This window comes from Carica papaya, chromosome 3 (genome assembly GCF_054855325.1).
Source record: "Carica papaya isolate Zhongbai chromosome 3, ASM5485532v1, whole genome shotgun sequence".
Classification (NCBI taxonomy): Eukaryota; Viridiplantae; Streptophyta; class Magnoliopsida; order Brassicales; family Caricaceae; genus Carica; species Carica papaya.
In genome coordinates, this window is record NC_142311.1 from 1,966,929 (window position 1) to 1,994,814 (window position 27,886).

Sequence of the window (27,886 nt, forward strand, 5' to 3'; positions counted from 1 at the left end):
ATGACTTTTTCATTTTTTTTTGTTTTGGAAAATATATGAAAGGATAAAATAGTAATTTCATAGCCTAACCAAATGCTCATCTCTGTGCCAGTTTCAGTATAAAGTTGACTTGAATATCTCCAGCTCGGGCAGTGTCAATATGCATATTTTTTTATTAATAAGATAATATACATATATTAATTCACAATACAATAAAAATAAATTTTAATTAATAATACACATATACAAAAGTTATTTTTTATTAAATTTTATGCATTTTAAAAAATAATAATAAAAAATTAAAATTATATATCATTCGAAAATAATGCAGTCATAACGTGATTAAGATAATTTTTTTATAAATATCTTAAATCTCTTACTCATTTATTCTCTATATATAATTATTATGCACAAAAATAAAGAATTTTGGTTGATAAAAAATTCAAATGAAAAAACAATTTGTGCTCGTTTTATATATAAAAAAAGAGACAAAAGCACATTCATGATATTTGAATATGTTAATAACTATTTATATTATTATAGTTTAATTATTATAAAATATTATAAATTTATAATTTATTTTAAAGTTACCCACTTCATCGATGTACATTTTTCTTTATAACGATTATTTATTATTTTATATATTATTTCAGTTGACTTCAACCATTATGAGTAAATGAGAAAAATAAAATATGAGATCAATGGGTCATCCACTTAATTAACAAAAATAACATATACATGCACGCGTGTGTGTGTATTTTGAATATAAGAATCGAAGAAGTGGTATGATGGAGATAAAGTAAAAGACTTTTACATAAAAAAAAAATAATACGCAATATAGGTGTTGATTACGAATAATATTTTATACTTAAATTTGTTTAATTTAACATATCTAAATATGGTTTAATACAATTTTTTTTCCGTTAAAAGTGCTTCAAAATCTATTTGAATCTAACTTATTATGTGTATATATATATAATTTTGTATTATTATAAATATATTTATATTTAAATAAATAAAATATAATAATAAATATAGTTAATATGTATTAACATATTATAAGTTCGAAACAAATTCACTTTTACTTTTTATACGAAATAATTGAATTTAAATTTAGTAAAATCCATAAAAAAAAAAATGTTATGATTGTCATCCTTAGTGTTGATGTGTGGAAAGAAAATGTGTTGCCCCCTAAGTTCCAAAGGATAATCAAAAGTCCAATTGCTTTCCAATTCGAAACATTTTTTACATTCCTTGCAAAACAGTTGAAACATCTTCATTTAAATTCAATTAAATTTTATAATTTTTAAAAATTTTGTTTGAGTAATTTTTTGTGTTCCATTATAATTTATGTGCATATATATATATATATTGTGAATTTTCTTCTTCATTTGTGTATGCCTACAATTCAAAATCTCAATTATATTAAATTTATTTAAAAATTTATATTTATTTGTAACTATGTACCAAATAGCATATAATTTTTCGTAAATAATACTCTCCTCATAAAATTAACATTTTAATTACCAGTCATATTTTATATTTATTTTAAAAATTAAAAAAAAAATCGACAATAAGATTTTCCAGACCCCAACATCATGATCATAAAAATGTAATATCGATGGCATCTTTTTCAACAATAGTTTCAAAAATGGTTACACAACGGTAATATACGATGCATCTGATGTCGTTATACTAATTTTATGAGACAAATTTTCAGATTGCAAGTCTCTTTTCATTGCTACATTATTGCTAATGTCCATAGTCCAAGTACTCTAAAATTATTTTCAACCATGTTATCAACCGACATAAACGATTCAGAATTCAATTTCATCACAAAAAATTATATAACCTTTTTAAAACAATAACCGAATACATATCTCAATTAGATTTAGTGACAAAAAAATGAGTTGGCACACAAACTAGTGAGAAATGCATATTGTTATCCTAATTTTTGTGTACGAGAGTCTTTGTCTCCCGACAACATTGTCGGGAGGTGTTAATGTTGAATAAATTTTAGTTATTTCAAACAAATTAATAATAATTAAAATTTACACATTTAAAAAATAATAAATTATTTATGAAAAAAGTTTTATTTATTTTTGTTAGCAGAAATTGAAATCTTGTTGAGCATAAGTAACAAAATCTGGTGCCGATTTGACCTGCAAGTTACAATTGCCAACCTCCAATGTTCTTGGAGATCCCATCATTACCCGCCGATTCTGTGCCAGCTCAATGCCAACTGTTCCGTCTAACCTCAAATTTATTAAAAAAATAAAGAATATATTGCGTCATTATTATTATTATTATTACAAATAATAAACCAGACAACTATTTTTAAGCTTTTATTTATTTCTAAATTTAATAATATATTACAAAAATTAATAAGGATTCTTTCATTTTATTCCAATTTCTTTTTTATCATACATAATTTATACAGAGAAAAGAAAAATGGCATTTAATAAAAGATTCTTTCACATTTGAAGATTCCGATACACCGGAAAACGACACTAAAGCCTCCAGCGGGGCCCACGGAGCCACGTGTTAAGGTCCAAGTCTTCTCCACGTCTCCACCCACAGGAAACTATGAATCCGGCGTCTCCCCATTTCTCACTACAATATCGACATTTCCTCACGCTCCTTTCACCGCGTGTTCCCCAACCTCCAAACATTTTCTTTATTTTCCATTAATAAAATGTTAATTATAACCATAAAAAAGATGACTCTGCTAATTATTTTTAAGCAATTATTGATTTTCTTATGTCATAATTTAAAATTTACAAAATATTTTTGTAATTTTAATAATTATAATAATATAGATATGTTCGATAATTATAATTAATTAAATAATAAAATATATCGATAATCGATACGTATATAAAAATTTTTGATGAATAATTTAAATATCTTAGATAAAATAAACTATTCACTATAATATCAACAATTATGATAATATTTATACTACTAATAATTATTAAATATTCTTTGTATTATAATTAATTATTATGTTATATTTATATTACGGTAATAAGTACGTTTTAATTATTGAGAAATATTATACAGAATTAAAAAGAAATAAAATCGAAGGAATAGAATATTGTTCATACTTATGCTGAATAATTTATTTTACTTTTTTGTGTTATTTTTATTAATTTAGATATTAAAATAATATATTTATTTGTTTATTTTAATAGATTATTAAGTGAATAAAATTGTAAAAATAATAAATCTTGCAATAATCATTCGAAATTCGTCACATTAAATGCTATAATATAATATTAATCAATTTAAATAAAAATAAAATAAAATTATTTATTTTAACTAAAATTTATGAATTATATAATTCTATCAGTTCATTTATTAACAAAAAATAAATATATTATTAAATTTTGTATTGAGTTTTATTCTAACTCTAATTTTATAAAATTAGAACGAAAATTTAAATGAATATAAATATTTTTATAATTTACTCCTTAATAATAAAAATGCAAATACAATTTATTTAAATAAATATATAAGTGAAAATAGTTTAATTATGCATAAAATATATATTATAATTAATTTATTCATACCAAATAATTAAAGTTTAAAAATTATAGGAGACTATGATAGTTTATTTTAAATTTAATTAGAATAAGAAGTAATTTTTTTAGAAACTTAATAAAAAATAAAGACTTTATCATGCTACTATTATTAAATAATCTTGACCTATTTTCAGAAAAAAATAATAATCATAATAAAAGGAGCGTGAGTTGCACACGCTATAGTGCGACGTCTAATTCCTTAAAAACCACAGGCACAGACCAAATGCGCTTTCGGATTTTCTTCTCTCGCCTCAGAACTAACGCCCACCAAAAAGAGCGAGGGAGAGACTGCATAAATAAACACAACAGTCAAGCATAATACAATAAGAAACTCTGTCTCCACCATAAACCCTCGGAAACCGCCGTCATCATCGCCTTCAACAATGGCCCTCGCCGCCTGCTTCTTGTCCCCAACCATCCCTTCTACTCCTAATTCTTCCATTTTTCTGCCCAAACTCACCTCAATCTCTTCATATCCTCCTCTCCACCTCCGCCTCTCCTCCTCCACCACCGCCAGGTCCACCGCCGCTCTCTCGTTCCGCAGTCACCGCCTCTATCCATTCATTGTCTTCTCTTCTTCGTATGCCGATGCCGATACCGATGCTGGCGGAATCGACAACAACGACAATAACAACTATTCCGGAGGCGGCGGCGGTGGTAAGGACAATGGAGATGGCGGAAGTAGTGGTGATGCTGGCGATGGAGATGAAGGCAATGCCGGGGAACAGAAGAACAAGGCGGAGGCGTTGATTATTCTGGCGGAGGCCGGGATGTCGTTGGAGAACCTCCCGAAGGACTTCGCAGCCGCGATCCAGGCGGGGAGAATCCCCGGGGCTGTCGTGGAAAGGTTTTTGGAGCTACAGGAATCTTCGTTCTTCCGGTGGCTCATGCAGTTCGGTGGCTTCAAGGAGAGGCTACTGGCCGATGATCTCTTCCTTGCTAAGGTCGCCATGGAGTGCGGTGTCGGCATCTTCACTAAGGTATCTCATTTTCCGATTTTAGTCATCGCGGGATTCAGATGACTGACTGCATGTGTTACGCGTTAGGTTGATTTCGTTTGATTGTTTTTAAAATGAGATTTTTATTCGGTTAAAGTGTTCAGGGGGCGGGGGGACGGACTTTGATCTGTTAGTTCTGATTTTGGTTGTCTTAATGCTTTGCCTGCATTTATGATATTGGAATTATGTGCTACCTCATGCAAATCGGTTTGATCTAATCTGTCCATTGCTGATAATATTTGTGGAGGTGTTGTATGTGGTTTCAGAAGAAGATAAAAAGGATATTTATTCCATAAGATTGATGTGGTCCTTTCGTGATAATAAGGGGATGCCAATCACCAATCTCTGTCATCTTATCAAGCAATGGGTTTGTTTTGTTTTGTCAATTTTCTTTTATGTCCTCTATTTCTATATTATCCTAACCTGGGATTAGTCTTAAGTTTTACTGTGCATGGAGATGCATATTGCATGATTTGATGATGATAAAAGTGTCAAAAGTATCTTTTCACCGCACATGTTTCAAATTTAGTAAAGAAATTTTCCAAAGAAAAGTTTTAAAAAATAAAGATTGTCAGATAATAATAAATCCATTGATGCCTATGTCAATCATTGATTCTGTTAATGCATCGTCATTCAAATGATAATAAATCCAAAAAAATTCCTTTCCATATCGAGAAAAATGTCAGAGCAGGATTGATTAATCTGCCTCTCTCTATCTCATATTACTTGTAGTTTCTTTAAAATAAAAATTGGAAATTGACGATATTACTTCTATGTTGTTTTTGTTTCCTAGACTGCTGCAGAATATGAACGTCGCAGAGAAAACTTTTTCAAGGAATTGGAGATTGTTTTTGCAGATGTGGTAAGTTTGTGATCATCGTGAATTTTCTAGTTGTTGTCAGTTTTCTTGCTTTTAAAGTTCCTTTTAGGTGTGTGGTTGCAATTTCTTGTTAGCAAGTGTGGCTTGAATCAGTTCAACAATATATGTTTCATTCTTTTGGCACATCAAATAATTGTGCAAACTGGTTTCCATTAAGTTGGATTCCCAGTTTCATTGTTGAGCTTGAGCCGCTAAGTCTGATCCATGGGTTATATTTTGAGGAAGATTGTTAAGTTTTCATGGACTGTTTTCTTCTTTTTCTGAATAAATAAATAAATGAGCCATGAATCACAGGAACTGATTAAAGTGTGTAAGTTGACTATTGCACATAATTGGAATATTCTTTATGTAATTATGTGTTTGCCATAACTGTACATTTTTTGTCATGAATTAGAGAGGCTGCTGAATCTCATTCATTTTTTCTTGATTCAAATAAATGGTGTAAATTTTTAATCTTCAGCACCCAATGCTTTCAGGCGTCGCATATTAATAGTTAATTTTTGAGGATTACATTAATTTCTCTTTGATAGCCAATGCCCACACAGAATCTGCTTCCGCATGGAAAATGTGTGAACGACGACGCCTAGGCCCTAAAAGATGCACCGCTCCATATTCCAAACACGAGTCTGATTCCTAGTGTCGAATTGAAACTAGGGGAGGTGGGTTTAGGATTTGTCAGCAGCACCATCATTGACCACCCAGGCAAATCCAAAGGAGTGGGGAGGGGGCAAGGAAGTGGTGGAGGGGTTATATGTTAGTTATCATATATTTATTCCTTATGATTTTAAGTGATGGTTTCAGTTTGTGTTTTCTCCCATCCCTTGTCAAATGTCATTCTGTGAACAAACATTATGCCTCCTTCAATTCTCGGAAAAACATTATTTCGAAAAAAATTCTTAGAAAAACATGTTAGACATCAATAATGCAGCATTATCTGCTGCTCTTTCCATCAAGTAATTTGTAGGCCTTGTCTCTCCATTAACCATATCTAATACTTAACATTTTGTTTTATGTCTGCTCGCTTTGTGAAGTTAACCATATCTAATACTTCAGTGTATTCAAATAATTGGGCAACTAATAGAACAATGACAGGTGAGGAAGAGGAAGTAAACTCCTTTTCTCACAATTCTTTAAATCGGGAAACCATGAGGATGGTTGATACATGTTTCAGACAGCAAGAAGCTAAAAATGTCAAACTTGTAAAACTTATGAATTTTTGCATATATCATTAATATTGGCTGTATCTGAGAAAGATAAAGGTAAATTCTGTGTAATATTTGCATTGGACGTTTCTTTGTTGCCAAAGGATCATGTCCAGGCAGCAGTGTTAATTAAGCTTGTTTCCTTCTTCTGCACAATGACATCTATAGAGTAGTCAGAGCCCTGTTGTTTTCTATTTGAAATTTGTTTCCTCATTCAAATGCATGGTCTATTTGTGCACTACACATTTTAAAGTTCTTGTTCTTTAATTAAAGTTTGGGTCACCTTTTTTTCTTAGGTAATGGCCATAATTGCAGATTTCATGCTAGTCTATCTCCCTGCTCCTACTGTTTCTCTCCGACCACCTCTTGCGGTCAGTGCTGGGAAGATTGCCAAGTTCTTCCATGGCTGCCCTGATAATGCCTTCCAGGTTTGTGGTTTTGCCAGAAAATTTGTGAAGTTCGTTTCTATATTCTAAGATGTGAAAATTGCAGTAGTGATCCTTGGATCCTGTTTGCAGGTTGCTCTTTCTGGAACTTCATATTCATTTTTGCAAAGAATAGGTGCAATAGTGGTAAGCAATTTTTTTCTACCCACTTCTATTTATTCATAAAGTTCTCAAGGCTAATGGTAATTATGGATCACATCTTACTTAATTTGCTCGCATGCAGCGAAATGGGGCAAAACTCTTTGCAGTTGGCACAACTTCCTCTCTGGTAAGTTGCTGTTTCTCTCTTGAGGGGATTCCTTGGTTCTTATTCCCTGCATCTTTCTCTCTCTCTCTCTCTCTCCGATGCACATATCTGCGTCCCAGTATTGGTTGGTGTTTTTTTTCTCTTTGTTTAATTTTTATGGACTTTGATTGTTTATACCTTTTTTTTCTCAAAAACCTTCAGGCAACGTTTATAATTTTCATTGTCGATAAGGTTATCTAGGTGATTAATGTTTCTAAGCATTAAGTATATGCAAGGGTATGGGGATGCTAACCTCAAATTTGTGATCCTAAGTACCACTCCCACGTTCTTAAAAACCATGTCCTTTTCTCATGGAACTTAGGAGAGTAATTTATGTGAAAGGTAGAAACCAAAATGAATTCGTTATTCTTACTAGATACTATGGCTCTCTCTTTAATCTCTCTATTGCTCTGTTTGCCTACCTACTCCCCCCCACCCTGGCAGGAGAGCTGAGCTTGTTCATGTATTCTGTATGTAATTGACCTCATTATTTTGGAATTTTTTCATCATTCTTCAACTACCTGCATTACAAACTTCAATCCTGAACATATCAAAACTTTTTCTTCTATTTTTTTAAAAAATTCCATTTGTAAGGCAAGAATCATCTTGTTTTGGATAAAGTAGGACTTTAGCATTTAATAATAAGATTGTTTTCCCTATTTGGAGGTGTAAGTTTCCGATATGTCCTAAAGTATATAAGTTGAGAGATAATACAGTTTCTTCTTTTGTTGGAGATGTTCAGGTCGATGCTCGTTGCAGTTCAGTACGAGTACAAGTAGATTTTGTGCTCAATTTTTCAGCAAACCCTACAGTGCCTTGTGTATAATTTCTCAGTATAAGAGTGAGGGAGCCTTAACAAATACTTTGATTTTTGTTGCTAAGAGGTAGAATAAAGTCATAACCATCCCCAACTTAATGATGAGTACACGAACTTTGAGTGGGACCTGCCTGGGCAGTATGGGCAGTGTTTGCTCTTCCATAAAACATAAGAGTGACAATATCTTCCATAAAACTTAAGAATTACAATTTTAAGTATCAAATTATAATAGATAATCTTGATAGTGGTGATGATAAAAGCTTGAAAAAGCACTAGAGGTAATAAAGAAAATGTGGTCTTCCTTTTTATATTGAGATGTAAGTCTGTAATCTTCGCATTGAAAATCTTAACCAACATATGAAATAAAGTGGAGAATTCATTTTCTCTTACAAGTAAATCGTTTTAGTTATTTATTATAGCAGATGTGATCTGATTAAACAAGGAAATACGAGGAGGATTTTGGCCATCTGACTTTTATATGCATTCTCATGTGAAGTTCATTTACAAATTTATCAATTTTGAGGGGATATACTACAAGCTTTCTCAATTCACCAAAAATTTATTTCCAAGTGAATGTGAATGTAACAAGTTTACGTTTTCGTTTTCATGTTTTTTAACTATTATTCACCTCTCGTAAAAAAAACAAAATGTGAATGTACTAACATCTAATGCAATTGGATTTTATTTAGGTTGGCACAGCTGTGACAAATGCTTTAATCAATGCGCGGAAAGCTGTGGATAAGTCTTCTGCAGCTGAAGTTGAAAACGTTCCCATACTTTCAACAAGTGTTGCCTATGGTGTTTACATGGCAGTTTCTAGTAATCTCAGGTGGGATAAATATTATGGACACCTGTTTTTTTGGCTCTTATTAGAACTAGAATTTTCTTTAGGAAAATATTTAACTTTAATTATTTCCTAGAGCATGATATTTCTTAGTTATGATACTGGAGGAAGATATTTTGGCGTAGCAATTGGTTGTATTCCCATTTCCCATCAAATGATACGTGTGATCGTGTACTCATGGTTAGAAACAAACTCCATAAGTTGCTGCACATCTACTGTTATGTGCTATGCGAACTGTATCTAACCTTGCCCTTATTTTTGATGCAGACAATTCAAGCATCATATGAATCATGACAAACATCTAATCATTTTTCTAAGTTTTCCAAATAGTGCATTTTCTTTAGTGTTTAATAAGGTTTTTTTTTTTTATATTCCTGGTTTGAGTTCTCTGACTGCTGGGGATCCATGGAAAAGACTAAGGCAATGTTGAGAAGAAATGAATTTTGTTTGTTGAATTCATTTGGAAATCAACTCTTAGTTTAATTATGAGAGAATGGAAATTCTGCACAAAGCATAAAAAGATTGAGCTCCTAGACAATTCTAAGGGGAATTGGAACAATACATCTCCAATTTAACTGAAGTACCTAGTCTTTTTAGTTAACATTGTGTCTAAATGCTTTATGAAACAAATATATTGAGGGCCTTCTCTTTTTCATCAGGTACCAAGTGTTGGCAGGTGTAATAGAACAACGCATTTTGGAGCCCATGCTGCATCAACACAAACTTATGTTGAGTGCAATTTGCTTTGCTGTCCGAACAGGCAATACATTTCTGGGTTCATTGTTGTAAGATCCTATTCCTCTATCTTGAGTTACCTATCATAGGGGTAATATTTTCCACCCACCCTTCAATTTTTACAATTTTGATTTTGCTTTGGGCAGGTGGGTTGATTATGCTCGTTTAATAGGAATTCAAAAAGCTCACGAGGATAAAGAGGCATTGGCTTGATTCATGATCAGTTTTGTAAGTTTTGTAAACCACTGTATTTCCAAAAAAAGAAAAGTTTTGAAAACCACTGTTGGTCATGTTCCAAGATAAGATAGAAGCAGGTTTAGTTTAGGCGTCTTACTCTCAATTATCTCTGTTGTATTTTGGTTGGCAACAAAAATACTGGAACATAGGTGAGGGACTTGATCTTGGTGTTTGGTAAACATGAACTTTATAGTTTTGATGAACTATCTGCATAGCATTTATTTTTAGGGAAACTTTTTGCACAGTATTTGATGTAATGATATATATATATATATATATCCCTTATTTGGCCGAATCTCCTTTGGTAGTTACTTTCGCATCTTCCAGATTTAGATGTACTGAACTCCAGCAACAACTTTGAAATATGGTAAAGACTTTGTAGTTGATTGGAAGGATCTGATAACAAGACCTGGTATTACATTATATTTCAACAAAAGACCGAGTATTGCATTAACATTCTTCCAAAGCTTGAGAGAACCTTGAAAGTAGAAATTTGGTCATGTCTCGAAAGGCACAAATTTGAGATGGACTTTTTGTTTTCTTGAGTGTAGTGTATGATGCACTCGAGGCCCAAAGATATTGGTTAACCAAAGGAAACAAACCTAGGAGTTGATACATGCTATCACCAACAATCGACTGGGAGATAAGTTTCAGATGGTTAGGGTAAAACCTACTACATTCATGGGAACGGATAATGTGAAATATGATTGCATAGCCATATATTTTTTGATTGTATTAAATACAATTAAATCTCTATACAGTAACAACTACTAAATAGTCAAATTTTATAACCTCAAAGGGTTTTCTTTTGGAATGTTAGTGATCCAAAGAAACATTGTTATACAGGAGACACTAAAAGAACTACTGAAATTTTTTATTGAGTTATAGACATTGCAAAAAAAGTTACTTTTTCTTCTGATGGTGGAGTATTTGTTTCCCCCTAGTATATAGCAGTTGACCAGTTTGCTTAGGCAATTATTTCATCCTTTCCACAAGCTCTCAACTTGACATCCAGCACATTAGAGCTCATCATGTATTCAAGGTCACAACATTCTGGTCTTCCAGCCTAGAAGTAAAAACGTACACAATGGTTCACAAAATTAGTTGTATTAATCCATATGGGAGATGAATCTGTCAGAAAAGGCACAAATTTTCAAGTTGCTTATATTATACCTCATGATCAAAATAAAATATCTCAACTTAGTGAAAGATGGGAAAACTTACTTCCTTCTTCTTCCTAGGAGAAAAAACTTGAATTCTTTTAATGTCATCAGCAGAGTGATTGCCAGTTAATGAACAAGCTGGCAAATTCCGTGGTGATTTTCTAGTATAGACAGTAACAACTTTGTTTACTTCAGTGTTCTCTTTAATAGAGTCAAAGAAAAACACGTGAGGTGATTCACATGAGTCGTTACGTGATTGGCGGATATTAAACATGTAGAATAGGGGTTTACTCCAAGGCCTAAATGTCTCAATAGGCCTCTTCAAAACACTTCTGGGCAATATGTTTTCATAGATATTAGCTGAGTAACCCCATGAAACAGAGATAGACCAGTTGGCTTGCTTCTGGTAGCAGATACTTTGTTGAAGCAAGCGAGACTGGTCAACTTTTGCAGCTTTCATGAGATGGTTTATGGATTCTGAGCGGTTCATGGAAGGGAAAATTGGATCTATGGTGTCAAAATGATGGAGACTGATGAGTGGAGTTTGGGGGTGAGCTGATAGCAGACCTGATATATCGCCACGTAAATCTATCTGCATAAATAGACAAATTGTAATTATAAAATTTGGTTTGTTTTGGATTATAGATTGAACAACTGTATCATTGCAGTTAAGTAGAAATACCTGGTGAATACCCATTTGGCGAGTTAGATCAACTCCCAAATCAGCCAAACAAGAACTGGAGAGATAATCACTATACCCCAAGTAAGCATATCTCTCTATACAAGAGTCAAGTTTAGTGACCAAAACTTTCACCAAAGAGTAACTTAAAGCATACCCAGCTCCACCAAATGCCATATCAAAAGACACATAAAAGTTAGACTGGACATTTTCTGAGTTCATCCCAATATAATAATACTTTGTATGATCATACTTCCCTAGAGTCTCAACCAAGTTATCCACAAAGAAGAGTGTGTCATCATCAGCCATAACATACCATCTGATCACCTCTTCATCAACGTTAGCCTGATCAGCCTGTAACTTAAATGCATCTAGAATCGACCTGAACATTCGAACTTGAACAGGGCTTGCAAGTTTAGGGTAGATCCGTAATTTTGTTATGTCTTCATTGACTTGAAAAGGAGGAGAAGTTGATGGCCAAGGGAGGAATTCTTCTGTTGGAGGTTTGTCCAAGAAAAGATTTCCCTTCGTAGTGTTTGGTCGCCACCAAGCTTCAATATAAGGTTTTCTGAATTTCCAGGTTGTTAAACTGCCCGCTACTACAAACACAATGTGGGTAGCATTAGTAGCAGTAGTGTTGTTGATGATTGTTTGGTCAGGTAATGAAAAAGAAGATGGCCATTTAAGCTCAAAGGGCTTGAAGTTATACAGATAGGTATGACAATGGTGGTTGTTGAAGACTAGTGCATAGTAGAGAAAGAGGATGATTAAGCCTGAAATGGCAAGTGATTTACACAAGATCCCTAGATTTAGATGCTGACATTTTGGTTTAGGTTTGTAAAAGCTGATGTTATTAGTCTTACTCTCAATAGACATTTTCAAGGAGAAGCACACCAGAAAAAGTTCTGAAAAGGTATCTTTGCAAGATTGAGAGACACCACCTACACCAAATTTATAGGGTAATTGATGTGGTTCCTTGCATACGCACATAGAGACACACATATGCTTGTATGTATATATAGGAGTTAGAAGATCGTTATGCAGATATCTTACGTGCACATACCATCCAAGAAATGGACACACCATCTGCACAGAACTTGAGGCAGAAATTCTGCCGTGCCTGCCTGAGGACTGTATTATATAGGTGCTCCATGTGATTATGTATCTAGGCAATTAGATTACTTTCTAAGTCGAGCATTGATATAAAGGAAAGCAAAGGCAAAGGTATGACATATATATATACATGTATGTATGGACCCAATAACCTTTTTTAACTTGCAGTATCTCATCTCATCGATATATGGATTCTCCATGGAAAATTAATGGAGTTAGGTTAACTAGTTATCTCAAAACCTCGAGTTTATATTCAATTAATTACTCATATTACATTCTGATTCGACCTATCGTGAACACGAGAAAACTTAAAAGAGTTCAGCACCAACATTCAACTAATAGAGAATACTTTATGAAGCTCAAGTAAAATTACTTTAGTTAGAATTTTGTCTGAGAAAGTAAAGAATTTCTTATACTCTTAATCATTTATAAATCAATGTACGTGATGAAATTAAATTTGTTATTAGGTGAATTTTGTCTGGTAATAATGTACATTTTCTTTGGTACTGACTTGCGATTACTTTTTTTTTTTTAAAGAAATTCCAATGAAATTATAATAATATATTAGATCGCATGTGAAGTCAATGCACAGCAATTCTTTGCAAATGAAGTTTCAGTTTGGCTTTGGATGAAATCATACAATGGGAACCTACGTACACTTTTTGGTGACTTTATAAAGGAAAAGCTCTTTTAATAGTTTAAAAGTGTGTATATATATATATATATATATATCAAAGTTTCAACAATTATTAAAGTAAATGTTTGGCAGGTACCTTTCTTCAAAAGTGGTCGTGAGTTTTAATTTGGACTATATATATATATATATTTTGGTATTTTAATATATGAATTTATATTTAAAAAAATTAGAAAGAAAAATCTTATTGAGAAAGTAAAATCATGTGTAAGATTAAGAAAGATATTGTTAAAGGCATAATAGAAAAAGAAATTAAACTCTTGTCTCATTGGAATAGAAAATCAGATCATCGAACTGGAGAACATAAAATATTAATTAATGGACGAGAACTATTTACTTCTCCTCTAACTTGCATTGGATAAAAAGGCTTCAATGTTTCCGTGTTGACCCTTGCAATCCACGTCTCTCTCTCTCTCTCTCTCTCTCTCTCTCTCTCGGGGTAATTCGTCTGACAGTTTTGGTTTTAATTATAAACGTATTAGATAACTTTAAAAAGTTATAACGATAAATTTTCTAGTTTATTATTTTACCGGAATGGTTGTAAAATTTCTTCAAGATGATACATACAAAAGTTTCTAAATGAAATTGAACGATGTTTCTTATAAAAATATCAAAAATATAAAGTATATAACAAATTATTTTATATATATTTATATGGTAATTTTTTTTTTTAAAAAAAGATTAACCAATAGTTTTAGTCCAATAGTTACTTCTCTTATTCTCTATGTTGGAGTGATAAATTTTGACTCTTTACTATATATATATATATATTGTTACGGTAGTATATATTATCAGTGTTAAAAAGTGTTTAATTTTCACTTTTTACTACATTAACTGATACGGTAATATATACTGTCAGCATTGGTGCACAAATGTTCTTAGCTACACTAGTTAGAATTGATATACGTAATATATGTACATCATGTTACCTTATATATAAACTACACAACAAATTTGTGTTCTTCAAAATGTAGAATTCTAGTTTTATTCCAGAACATATGCATATGCATACACACACAATATCTGAAAGACGAACAAGCGTTACCACTGCCATAACATAAACCTAGTAAATACCATATTATATTTTATGAAAGCATCCAGGAACCTCGATGAATCAGTCAAATCATTTTATGAAAGCCTCGAACGTTGACCAATCTCGTCTTCTCCAACAAACCATCTGTTACAGTGACATCCAAGAGAATGATTATGGAGTTGCGGTTATTTAGTATGCCAGAAAACAGCCAAGAAATTGCCGGCTTGTTGGGAATCATTCTGCTGATGATACAATTCAGATTCAGATCTTGCTTACCTAACAGACCAAGAAGGAGGCGAGTTTCAATTCAGTTCCCTTCACAGACCAAATGTGTTCTCAGCATATGAAAGTTATTATGGCTTGCATTTCTTACAGTATCCTAATCGAAGTGATATTTAACATTTACTATCACATTTTGTTAAATTGGCACTTAAAGATCTTCTTAATTTCAACAAATCCCACCATCGCACTCTCATATTAGATAAACCAATCCGGATCTGTGAGCATTTTAATCCAAAAACTACATGGAACATTTTATAAATATTAATATGTTACATATATTTCGTCAAAATAGTTCAACCATGAATGCGAGAAAGAGCTTTGCCACTACCTGAAATTACAAGTGAGATGAGAATCTGGTGATTGAAGTCAACCTGATGCATCTTCAATTCTTCATTTGATCAACAGAATAACCCTGCATACACCAAGAGAGAGAGAGAGAGAGAGAGAGAGAGACGCCTGCTGTATAATATATACATGTATAAATCAGAGATTCTTGTATTTATTCATATGGAGAATTTCAAACTTACAAATTTCATAAATACAACCTTTTCCCCCTAAAATTTTCATGATCGTCAGAAGAATAACTTACAATAGACTAGATAGACAACTATTTTACCAAGGTGCATGTTACAACCAACTTAAGTTGGTTTTAATAGAGATGTTATTTAAAAGAAGTAAATTGCAGGGACATGACATATATCACATTAAAACTAGACTTGATTTCTTTTAAATCTACAGAAACTCCTTGATATCTATAGAAACTAAAGATGGAAAAAAAAAAAAAAAAAGCTACTTATGTATCTCGAGGACCATCGAAAGACTGGGTCTTTCTTAGATTCCAGTGGAGGCCGTCCTGAATGCTGCGTAGGAAGTCATTGGTAGAATCTACTTGACACGCTGTAGGCACAGGCCATGTTGCCATACTGCAGACAAGTGCATCACCAGGTAGTAATTGTTTCCTGTCTTTACCATCAAATGATGCCCACGCAGGGCTTCTGCTATTGAATGGTACTTGAATTCTCACGGTTACATGCTCAGGTAATATCAGAGGTCGAAAGGACAAGGAATGTGGACAAATTGGTGTAAACAAGATGCCGGGAACCTGAAATGATCAGCATGCATCAGAAATGCATTATTCTGCTGGAAATAATTATAAAGGACAGTGTTGATCTTATCACAGGGATGCTATTGAAACATACCTGTGGGTGGACCATTGATCCTCCTGCTGCTAAAGAATATGCAGTGCTACCGGATGTTGTTGACAAAATTAGCCCATCCCCTTGGACACATGTGACAAATGAGTTATCACAATAGCATTCTAAATTTGTAAGGTAAGATGATATTCCACGATCAATGGTAACCTCGTTCAAAACAAGTATGGTTTCCTCCATTTCATACTCATTTTTAGCTGCATCTCTAATAACATGGCACTGCAACCGGTGTCGTAATGTTATACTGATTGGACCCTTTAGGATTGAATCGAGGCATTCTCTATAATTTTCGCTGTCTAAAAAGAGTTAAAGAAAAACTTATGCCATACATGGAAACATTTATCCAGTCAAATGATTGCTTTCATTATGTAGATAATTTTATTTTAAATAAAAGGGTTCTGCCCACAAAGGATACAAAAAGGTGTCATGAATCCCAGAGAACCTAAAGAAAATGGAACAATTGGAGGCACAGGTCCTTTGAACATCGATGCTGCCTGTAAACAAAAATATGTTAACTGCAGCCTACAGCTCAAAAGAAAATCCAAAACAAATATGAAAATGTTGGAAAGACAGGAAATTCAAATAAATAAATCCAATAGTCAACAATAGATTTCAGCCAATTAAGTCCAAGCAAAAAGTCAGTTATCTCACTCGTTTAAGACCTCAATCAAATGACCCAACTTCGTAGCCACAAAACAGAAACCAAATGGATGCACACACAATCATCTTAAAAATTCAAGAAGACATGCAAACTTCATTCATGCATATATGTCCGGACCAATTATTAAACGAGTTGTCCAAACGCCAATTCACATGCCTGAACTGAAACCACAAATGTTGCTTCCATCCAGTTCCTTTTAGCCTTTCAACCTCCATTGATAGAGTATGCTCTTAAAACTAATAAAATTGCTCAAAAATATTGACAGCTAAGAACATGACCAAGAGAGACATCTTAACTAATTTTACCACCATCAGGATCACTCAGAAAAGTTACTGAAAACAAACTTGCATTATTCTAGCAGCAAGCAGCAATTCCAAAGTAAATTCATAAGAAGAGCTACAGTATACTGTTAGGCCATTTCAAATTTTTTGTCAGTATATTTAAATGCACATACCCAAAGGACAGTGCCATCCCCACCAAGTGTCACTACAAGGTCAACTTTTGTATGCAGGATCGAAATTTCCCTATCTGCATAGCAATGTAATAGCGATGTGTAAACTAGAAAAATCATGACCATAATATAGGAATAAGTCAAGACATAGAAGTATTTTGCACCAGGACATTGATATTAATGAATATTTCAAAGATTTTAAGACAAAAATAAATTGCATAATTGATTCACAGCTTACCATCTTTCCAGGTCTGCACAAAGCTGAAGTAAGAAGACTCATCTAGAAGCTCAGCTTTCACACGTGGTTCCACATAAATCTTTAATTTTTTCCACTCATTCAACCATCTGGAGCAGAATTAAAAAATTTTAAATCGGATAAAAGAATTGATTTCTCCAATCACATATAATACATTATTAAAAATCCCATTAGATTACCAGCTGCTAGAAGAGTTAAAAGATGAAACTAGAAGCATGCAAATGAACACATGAAAATGTTAAAAGAACAAAGCAGGATCATGTAATCACTAAACTTGAAAATTACTATCCACTACTGCCATGAGGTCATCAACTAGATACTTCAAAAATCCCATCTGGTAAGATCATTCATTCATATTTTGGAAAACCATTCATTTTTAAAGTCAATTTCATCAAATTAAATACCAAAAATATTTGAATCCACCTCAATATGGTTGCTTATAAATCCACATAAACATACTTATCACCATAACTAAATGCCCTTAATCTGGAATTTAAACAACCAGCTTTACTTAAATTATCTGCATCAATCACCATTTTTTACTCATAGTAAGTTATGGTGTGAACGGTAATATGCGAGATAACACAACTGAGGCATAGCAAAACAATCTCTAAGAATCGTTCATTAAAAAAATCATCTAGAAAATTTATGACAAAATCTAAATGTGGACTGATGCTCAAAACATTTATTAAGAACAGGGAAATCAGGAAGCTAAACGATGTGAACATCCTCACCTTATCATTTCAGCACAGAGAATGCGAACAGAAGTTGAATTTGGCTTTGTTAAGATAAACACAGTTTGCGGGTCAGATTCCCATTTCAAAGCAATCTGAAATTAGGAAGTTTCAGTTAGACCATAGGTAAAGGATAAAATAACTCTTTTTAACAATTCAAATAATTAGAGTTGGCAATATCCCAATATCCTCAAAGATAAAGCATTATAATAAAGCAAATTATCTGTGTGCTCTATGCTGATTACCATGGTTCGTCCATGCTGGATAACATAAATTACCACTTTTTCTTATAGTACAGCTTAAGATGTGCAACATATATAATCAAATAATTTACTCTGCAAGAAGATGTGTCACCGAGAGAAAAAGATTTAAGTCGACTCCTAACTCCTCGGTATAAAGGTTCATCATTATTCACTTATACTAATTAAGTACGTTTGTTGATTCAATTGAGAATGAAATTTGATTATTTACCTACATAAGATATCTGGTTGGAATCAAATCTTCCTTTATGAGTATTTTTCCTTCATTTTATTTATTATTTGGTGGCTGCTAGAGGAATTCATATCCTCCCTTTCTGTACTCTATTTTTCTCTCCTTAATAATGCTTCTTTTTCTATTATAAATAAAATCCCATTGTAAAAGATTTGTCAAATGCAATATTCTTTTGCACTTTTATGTGCATGTTTATTTTAAAAGAAAGAAAAATTACAAAAATCTCTTGGAGTTTTGGGGAAAAATACGGTTGCATTCTTCTAGTTTGAAACGTACACTTGTAACCCTGAAACATAATAAAATTTACAATCTTAAAAGGTCTTATATTCCGATTAAAAACTAGGGCCAAGGGATGATAAACTTTTGTTAATTTGTGCAATTATGATCATTTTAAGCATTTCCAAAAGCTTGTGCCCAGCTTCATTACCTTGTAATTGCAACATCAGTATATGTTATATCCTGTTTGTGTCATTTTGTTAGGTTGTGTTTTATAATACTATTTTGTTTTCCAAAGTCTGCCAATTTCCATCACATAAATTGGACACAACTGTATCTTCTGCTAAAACTGGAGGAGGTTTTGTTTCTTAAAAAAAAAAAAGTAGTTTTGCAATTAAGTCTAACCACATGTTTGGATAAAAATTAATAAATGAATGAAGAAAGAGAACGTTTATTTTTAAAGGATAGAAAGACCCTTTATTTGGACAACTAAAAATCGAAAAATGAAATAAAAGAAACATTTTTTAATACTTCACTTGATTTACATGCGTAAAAGGAAGATAATGATTATTTATAAAAATACTATCAATTATACACCCTATATTAATAGAAATTGTAAACCCATACAATTTCCTTTTTCTATAATTTATTACCCAAATAAGCAAAAAAAATAATGAACATTCCATGCTTTCCTTCCTTTTCCACTACATTCTCTCAATCCAAACATAATCTAAGGCTAATGATTCATAATGTTGTGGCAATTAAAGATCTATATGTAAACAGCACAAGAAATACCTGTTTACTGCTGCGCTCTGCAGTTGCAATATTTCCTCTTTCAAAAGAGACAATGTCATGTTTGTGTTGATCACTATTCTCACCTTTGCAACACCATGCAAGTTTAAATGATGCCTGTCTCAGCAAAAGCAGCCTCATTATGGTTCAATTCGAGCATTAACAGCACTAAAATAAAATGGCAACAAGAATTTGCTTTTTTCCCATTTAACAGCTTTTGCCAAATATATTGCATTACAGTGATCGTGTATTTCAGCAGCTAATTATATCCTTCCAACCATCTTTTAAAGACATGACAATTAACTAAACCCACTGAGGGAAAAAAAAATACCTTCCGTATCATCTTATTATGAGCTGCTTTAGAACCAAGACAGGATTCCCCATCATCAAGAACCTCATGGGAGCAAATCCCGTTCTCTGTACAACCTCCTTCAGAATTTTCATTTGCTTCATTACAGTTTGGCTGTTTGGCTAAGTTCTCAGTCCAGCCATTGGAATCAGCACAACGTGCTCCAGGTGACTGTTCTGTGATGATACCCGACGAAGTTTTAATTAAGCAACCACATGGAAGAACATATAACCAAAGAGAAGAGCATTTAAGAAGAAATGAAACTGAAAAAGCTACCACAAACAGACATCTTAACGTTCAAATCTTAAAAACTAGGAATTTTTAGATTCGAGTTTTGGTTTCAAAGCCACATTATTGAGAATACACGACAACCTGTGTCATTATAGGCTACAGCAAGCAGTAAAACCAGGCTCAACAGCTCGCACCTAGCTGTCCCTAGAAACTTAGAATTGAAGAGGAAGTTAAGAACACCAGTAGCAACTGAAATAGCCCAATCACTTTCATTTCTCCTTGACCACAAACAAGAACTTAGAGCCTCATAATTCCTTTTAAAAGAAATTTTAGCCTTTGGCAAATCCACTTTCAAACCAATAAATCCAGAAGCCTTTGACACTTGGTTGTATTATTTGTCCGGCTATCTGATTTGCATATTCTGACTCAAAAGAAATTCGTTAAGAACAGTTAAGGTCATCATATCCTACCTTACCCAATAAAGGCCATAATCAATTTTGATTCTAACAGATTGCTTATGAACAGCCACCCAGTTTACCATGATTTGAAATGTCTTTATACTAAATGAAAACAATTGAGCAAATCTTCAACATTCAATGAACATTTCATCTTCAATATCCAATGAACTTTTCTTATAGAAAGAGGAGATATTTTTTCCCTCTAATTAACACTCCAAACATCATTTGCTCCTATTTTTCTTCTTAAAAAACCTAAATAACACAGTATGCCTTCTTGCAGATGCATCAAATCAAAAAAGTCCACCAAGAAGGTACCAACTTAAGTCACAGCTGCATCAGAATCAAGTATAACAAAAACTCCCAAGAAGCCATCATAAGAGCATGCATGTGATTATACATGCCTTGCTTTTTAACTTTCAGAACAAAGCTTCGAAAGCAAGAAGTACTCATTTTCAAATAATAAAAAATTATGGAACCATTTAATAGAAGAAAAGCAAGTATCAGAGTTTTATATCTGATATAACAAGTAAAACTATAATAAAAAAGCCCTAAAAACTCAAAGTTTTAACTCCAGCCAAGCAGTCAGAGAAGAAAAACACACTGCAAGAATCATCCAGCCACAAGATCTTATCTGTATCAAAGTTCATCCGAAATCTAACCGAAATTTAACAATTCCAAGTACTGCAACATTTGGTTCTTATAACTCCCCTAAAGTGAATATTTATTTTAACATGATATATCCCAATTGGATATTTCAGAAGCTAAAACTCAGCTCTTGTGCATAACCACCCCATTTCCAGCTAGTAGAAACAATTAGCATTCTCCCTAAAAGATGGGAAGGTTTTTTTAACAAGCAACAAGAAGACAGGAATTTCTATAAAAGATAAAAGCAAGTACCTTTAGAAACTCTCCTATTCTGTTCCTCCCAAATGCCCCAGCAAATAAGAAATGGATGCATAAGTCTTATAATTCCCACTGCATTATCAAGAGAAGTCTGATTCCACCAACTTTGAAGCATTTCATATATACCATTGCCTGAACGTGTAATAGCCATAATCCGATGATAACGATTTCAAATTTGATGAGCAAGCTCACTACAACCAAAGATAGTGTCCAAAATTTAACTAATCGGACCAACGGAACAACAACACCCAAATCCTAAAAGATTATCATATTCGGAAGACCTCTTCAATGCTTTCCCCTCTTATGATAAAAAACATGCACTCGATGGCGTGGCAGGGAGCTCAGTGAAAGAAAGAGGGATGACAGACAGACTAAAACATTTAGGAGAACAAATAGCCAAGGAATTCTAAAAGATGGGAGAGAAAAAAAAAAAGAAGCAAAGACATTATCTGAAGCTTCCCCTCTTCATAAAATTAAATCTGAGATCAAAATTACTGTGGAAAAATCATAGTTTAGCATCGCTAAGAGATCACCCCAGAAAACTAAATCCAATATATCAAGTGCGCTTCTTTTTCTTTTTTGAAAGATGAAACGAAGCAGGCAGGAGAAAAATAAAAAGTAAACCTGTGAAGAAGATTCATGTGAAATTATAGATATTCTGACAGCCTCTTTCCGCAAAGCTTTTTCTATTACGGTTCATCATGATCTAAATATATGGGAGCAAGTACTTTATTTCCCATAGGATCTCTTTCAGTTGTTTTTCTTATCTGATATTTGGCAGACAGCTTTAACTTCCATCCTTCTCTATTACAGTTTTCTTTTCTTTTTCTTTTTTTCTGAGGGAGAGAGAGAGAGACTATCACAGTTTCTATTATTAGAAATAGGGGTTGGTCTTTTCTGTTATGGAAGTTACCTATCCTTGGGCAGTTTTTATCTTGGCCTAGGGAAAGTATGTATCAGGTACAGAACATAAATTCCATTGTGAATCAAAACTTCTTCTAGGAGAAGATTAACTAATAGTAATTGGCTTCAGGATGTAATGGAAGCCTAAGATAAAAGGGGAACTATTTGTGTAAGTATAGTTTATCAGATTGTCCAGAATATCAAAATGTGCCTTAAACAAATGATGATTAGATCCTCTATAATTAGCATCTATCTTCAGCAAAAGAAATTTTTTGAGACTTAGCAGTTTCCTATTATTAGATATCGGAGTTGGTTTTTTCTGTTATGGAAGTTACCGATTTCTTAGGATATTTTTATCTTGTCCTAAAGAACATGTGTATCAGGTACAGAATAAAAATTCCACAGTGAATCAAAAGCTCTTTTTTAGAAGAAAAGTCAACTAAAAGTAATTGACTTCAGGATATAAAAATTTTGGACAGAAGCCTAAGATAGAAGGGGCACTATTTGAATAAGTGTACTTTACCAGATTGTCCAGAATATGAAATGTGTCTCAAACAAATAATTCTTAAATCCCTTAGGATCAGCATCTATCTTCAGAAAAAGGAATTTTTGAGAGACCATTACATTTTTCTATTATTAGATAGTTGGTTTTTCTGTTATGGAAGTTACCTATTCCTTAGGTATTTTGTTCTTGTCAAGTATAGAATATAAATTCCATAGTGAATTAATTTTTTTTTCTTTGAAAAGAAAGTGAATCAAAAGCAATTGGCTTTGGGATATAAGACTCTCCGATGGAAGTCTAAACTACAAGAGGCAGTATTTGCATAAGAATCTTCTATCAGAATGTCCAGAATATGAAAATGTTCCTTAAACAAATAATCCTTAGATTTATGTCTATCTTCAGCAATAAATAAAATAAACCTTAAGAAACTGTAAATGAGAATATGGGTTTATATTCATACTAGCGACAACAATGATACTGGAGCTATGGATTACCTAAAGTAATCTGAACGTAGAAGTTATAAAAGCCACCTAACAACAAAAGCATATCAATTAGCTTTCAATTAACAGACAAAGATAGGCATGCAAAGTTCCTAAATAGCATGTAATGTTCTCACATACACTTTGCCTTAATTGTTCACGATAGTTAGAGACACCAGCTCAGGGGGCATTTTCGAGGACTTGTTTCCTCATTTTGCTCATCTGGTTCTTATATTTATGTCTATTATACTCAAAAGAGCTCCTCGCACTACAATCACATGCACTCAAGTCTTCACTTGCTAACAAGTAAATCTTAGCATCTCAACCACAGTAGTCTCTTAGCTTGTAATATATCCACCATTTATTTGGATCAGACTATTTAATTCTCTTCCATTGGCAGTCACAGAACTCCAGAATAACAGCTAGCTCAACCACCAGTGTGAAGAAAAGAAAACTATGGCCTCGTTTAATTTCTCATTTGCTTACTCAATGGCAGCTGCTTAAGTAAGTTATGCTCCATAATTTGCTTTTAACCACCAGTAAATGACTAAAAACCACCAACAGATATCTATTAACCAGAACCTGCCCAGTGGCTGTTTTTTATTCCAAATAAATGGCAATGCAGCTAGCATGCCTAAAAACCCACCACCAACAACATTAGTAGGACAACCATTGCCCAGAAGAAAACACACATAATAAATACCACCTATCAAAAAATATATACAGAAAAAATACCAAGAGAAAGTGGGAAAGAGATTAGTGAATTTTTATCATTATAATATTCAGCATCTGGTATTTGCTTATCTGGTAATTTTCTCTTTACTCATGATGCAATATGGCATTCCATATAAATCGTGGAGGCAATTTATCTACAAATATGTAACCCTGGTTTAAAAATTCTAATGACATGGTTAATAAGGAAATGTTACAGTTAGTAACAAGTTATAACCAAGGAAAAGGCTATAATTAGAAGGATGTTTGAAATAAGCCGATAAAGAACTACTGATGCCTCTAATAGAATAGAGTGAAAGGAAATGGTATAGATAAGCCCATGTAATTGTGATAAAGCCTGGTTAAGCAAACTCCATATTCCTTTTTATGCTAAAGCTTGAAATTTCCATTATCAACAAACAAAAACTAACTAGCTAGCGCAGAAAACCCATGTCATAGTTTGTGCATGTCATTAAAATTATTAGAAACCTTTATTCTTTAATTGCAGGTTCCGTTCCCTCTCCAATTCATATCTACGCTTCCATTCAGCAGCCTCAGCTTGAGCAGAAGCCTTTGCTTCTGCAGATCGTCTTAGCGCCTTTGCAACAGCTGGAACCATTGAAAATAGTATAAGCATTAGATTGAAGAAAATATGATTCCAATATACAATTTATGCTTCAATAGAAGGACATAAATAGGCCTGTTTCTGTTTTGAATAGTCTCTGTCAGCTCTTTGATCCTGGTTTTACGTTCCTTTTGTTACCAAAAAAGAAACAAGATACCAATAAGTTTTATCATAAATATAAACATACTTCTTAGTGCCTCTGAAAATTCTATAAGATGGTCATCAGTCCGATGAACAGGAGTCTGTTGAAGAATTTCTTGAACTGCCTTCTCAGAATGGAAGAGAGAAAGGGAATCAACAAAACCGTTCTCTGGTTGTAACCGTGAAATACTTGCATCTCCATTTCCTAAGGGATCCTATCAGACAACAATGTATTAGATGGTTCAAATTGGAAAAAGGACATCAAAAGTAGGATAAAGCAAAAATTAAGAGAGAGAGAGAGACAGGGAGATAAGATCGACAGTAATTCCAGTTCATAAACCAACACATATCATTTTTAATTATTCTGCAATGTGATCGTCCCAATAAACAATTATGTATTTGTCTTAGAAATGGCAAAAGGGGTTCGTGTAGTCATAATCTTAGTAAAAGAACCCTACTGGTGAAAGTCCTAAGTAGCATTTCATTTGGGGTGTAATCGAAGGTGGGGACACATAAAGACTCCTGCAAGTCCTAAATCGTTCCAACATAAAGTTACTCGTATTTACATATCAACTCAAAGCAAACATGCGAATAACTTAACAAAACAGTACCAACTACATGGCCTGCAGCTCGCGGGCGGAACAAAAAAAAATAGTGCATCTCAAAGAAAACTCCCAACAGGAAAATCAGATGGCAGAATTGGAAAAGAGAAACAAAAGCAATATTGCATTAGTATTTCCACAGTCATAGTACCAAGACGTCGGAAAATAGAATAATATACAAAATCTAGTTATTCCAGTCTCTGAAAAATGGCCTTCAATGCTTCACTATCCCACCAGTGGTGAGCAATTCTCATCCCAAACGACTAGCTCCGAAATCAAAACAGGCATTTCTCAATCCGAAATCACAATGCCGCATGCACCAAAATTGATAAACTTAAACAATTCAAAACAACAGCAATTCATAAGGACTGCACAATCAAACTGCAAAGTGAAACAAAAATTCGAACCCTAAAAACAAAAGCAACTCATCAAGCTCCATCCCCGAACATAAACACACAACAAATGCACGTAATATTAACAAAGAGTCAAGGGATAGATTATTTACAGTACGGCCGAGCTGGCTAGGAGACATGGCTCAGTGATCAGAGATACACAAGATACAAGAGAAAGAGAGATCCTCGCACGACTAACTCCTCATGTGGAGAGATGCCATTTATGTAACCGCCCGAAGCAGAGAGAAAGAGAGAGATAAATTAATTGAATAATCTGTAAATAACCATTTCTAGAAAAGAGAAGAAAGAAAGAAGATTAGGTGGAGAAACAAAGCGAAGAAGAAGAAAATTTCAAGTTGGACCCACCATAACGCGTGGCTACGAAACCTGGACTGTTGGTTTGTCTGTGTTTGAGTTTTCACAGTCTTAAGAAAATGAGGATGACTACCAAACCCCTACTGTATGGGTGCACGATGGTCCTGCGCTTAAATCACGACACGTGGCACTACGTGAGACTATTAAGGTCAAACATGGCTGTGATTGAGGGTGACGATCAGAATGTGACAGCCAGTGAGACGCACCGTATGGAATAATCTCCGGGCTATGTATACTGAGGAAGATACTGACGTGAAGGGCGCTGACTCTCTGGCGAAGTATATTTTTATTCAGAATTTAGATCTAATAATCTGCTGCCTTTTCTTCTCGGGACTTGGGTCTTTTTCAGGGGAGGGTCTTTTTTGGCTCACCCATGATTTCGCCAACTTGTTTTTACGGACCAATCGGAACATGACACGTATGGATTCCATGGTGAACCATAAAGGAGCATGTTGTCTTGTTTACTCTTTGGATTTTTTTTCATTTTGCGTACCAGGCATACTACCAATTATTTAATAAATTTTAATTATAAATAAAAATTTTAATTCATTAATATATTAATAAAATTCGATATTAAAAAATTATGTTGAGTTTAATAAATTTACTATGCTTTTAAATTAATTGAACATTCCGTTATAATTAGATTTATTGAATGGTGATAATAATAATTATTAAAAATCTGATTTAATTATATTTATTTATTTACAAAATTCAATTACGGATAAAGTTTAACAATGAATTATAATTAGTTTTTCCATTGGGTTGGTTGATTATCTTTTTAATATTTTCATTTTGTACCATCATTTTACTTGTTGTTTTATTAAAGTAAAATATAATTTATTTTTATAATAAAAATTAGTTGTTTATTCTACAAGCAACTACTTAATTAAGTTAAATTTAATTATTATATTTTCACAAACACATTAATTAAGTTAAATTTTTAATCTTACTAAATTATGTATTATAAATCATCATTAATAACTCATAATACGTCTACAAAATTGTCGATCACTTACTGTTTAAATGAAATAAACTGAACTTTTGACTTAACGTAAAATTATCACTTATTAAAATTATTAATGATATTTTACATGTTTAAATTTTTAGAAAAAATAAAAAATAAAAATAAATTATTTTCTAATTAATATAATTTGATTTGGCTAATCTTAATATAATTTAATTTGTTGGGTAAGACTTCAAATCTCCCTAAATCATATATACTTTTATGATTTTTGAATATTAATTATGTCACAGTTGATTTTTCAAAACAATAATAAGTACAGCTATAACATCTTGAATTTATACTCTTTAGTCTAGTTTTTTGTATTGTTAGTCATAACAATTTAATATTATTTAAAAAAATAAAAATATTAAGTTGAAATTTTAATTTATCTTAATTAATTAAATTAAAATAATATAATAATCAATAC

The 27,886-nt window shown here is 32.8% G+C and overlaps 3 protein-coding genes across 4 annotated transcripts; 1 reads left to right on the forward strand and 2 right to left on the reverse strand.

The window, feature by feature from the left end:
• The first annotated feature begins 3,810 nt into the window (after positions 1-3,810).
• On the forward strand, positions 3,811-10,303 carry LOC110811904 (UvrABC system C protein, putative (DUF3411)). The gene is made up of 8 exons (XM_022038530.2): positions 3,811-4,543; positions 5,355-5,423; positions 6,940-7,071; positions 7,162-7,215; positions 7,313-7,357; positions 8,882-9,021; positions 9,696-9,821; positions 9,918-10,303. Exons 1-8 carry the CDS (start codon positions 3,947-3,949, stop codon positions 9,982-9,984), a joined length of 1,230 nt encoding a protein of 409 aa, XP_021894222.1. The 5' UTR covers positions 3,811-3,946; the 3' UTR covers positions 9,985-10,303.
• A 575-nt stretch (positions 10,304-10,878) lies between these two features.
• LOC110811899 (fringe-like protein (DUF604)) lies at positions 10,879-12,385 on the reverse strand. Its single transcript, XM_022038525.2, has 3 exons — positions 11,854-12,385; positions 11,233-11,763; positions 10,879-11,074 (listed from the first exon to the last, which is right to left on the reverse strand). The coding sequence occupies exons 1-3, from the start codon at positions 12,238-12,240 to the stop codon at positions 10,976-10,978; spliced, it is 1,017 nt and encodes a 338-aa protein (XP_021894217.2). The 5' UTR covers positions 12,241-12,385; the 3' UTR covers positions 10,879-10,975.
• Positions 12,386-15,443: 3,058 nt separating this feature from the next.
• Positions 15,444-26,468, reverse strand: NADK1 (NAD kinase 1). 2 transcript variants are annotated; one of them, XM_088215001.1, is made up of 11 exons: positions 26,195-26,468; positions 25,134-25,302; positions 24,811-24,930; positions 20,117-20,310; positions 19,789-19,902; positions 18,286-18,380; positions 17,534-17,640; positions 17,299-17,372; positions 16,599-16,677; positions 16,172-16,479; positions 15,444-16,074 (listed from the first exon to the last, which is right to left on the reverse strand). In XM_088215001.1, exons 1-11 carry the CDS (start codon positions 26,219-26,221, stop codon positions 15,766-15,768), a joined length of 1,596 nt encoding a protein of 531 aa, XP_088071127.1. In that variant the 5' UTR covers positions 26,222-26,468; the 3' UTR covers positions 15,444-15,765. The 2 variants fall into 2 exon arrangements, with proteins under 2 accessions (XP_088071127.1, XP_088071128.1); XM_088215002.1 differs by lacking the exons at positions 24,811-24,930; positions 25,134-25,302; positions 26,195-26,468 and adding an exon at positions 21,721-24,774.
• Positions 26,469-27,886: the final 1,418 nt, after the last annotated feature.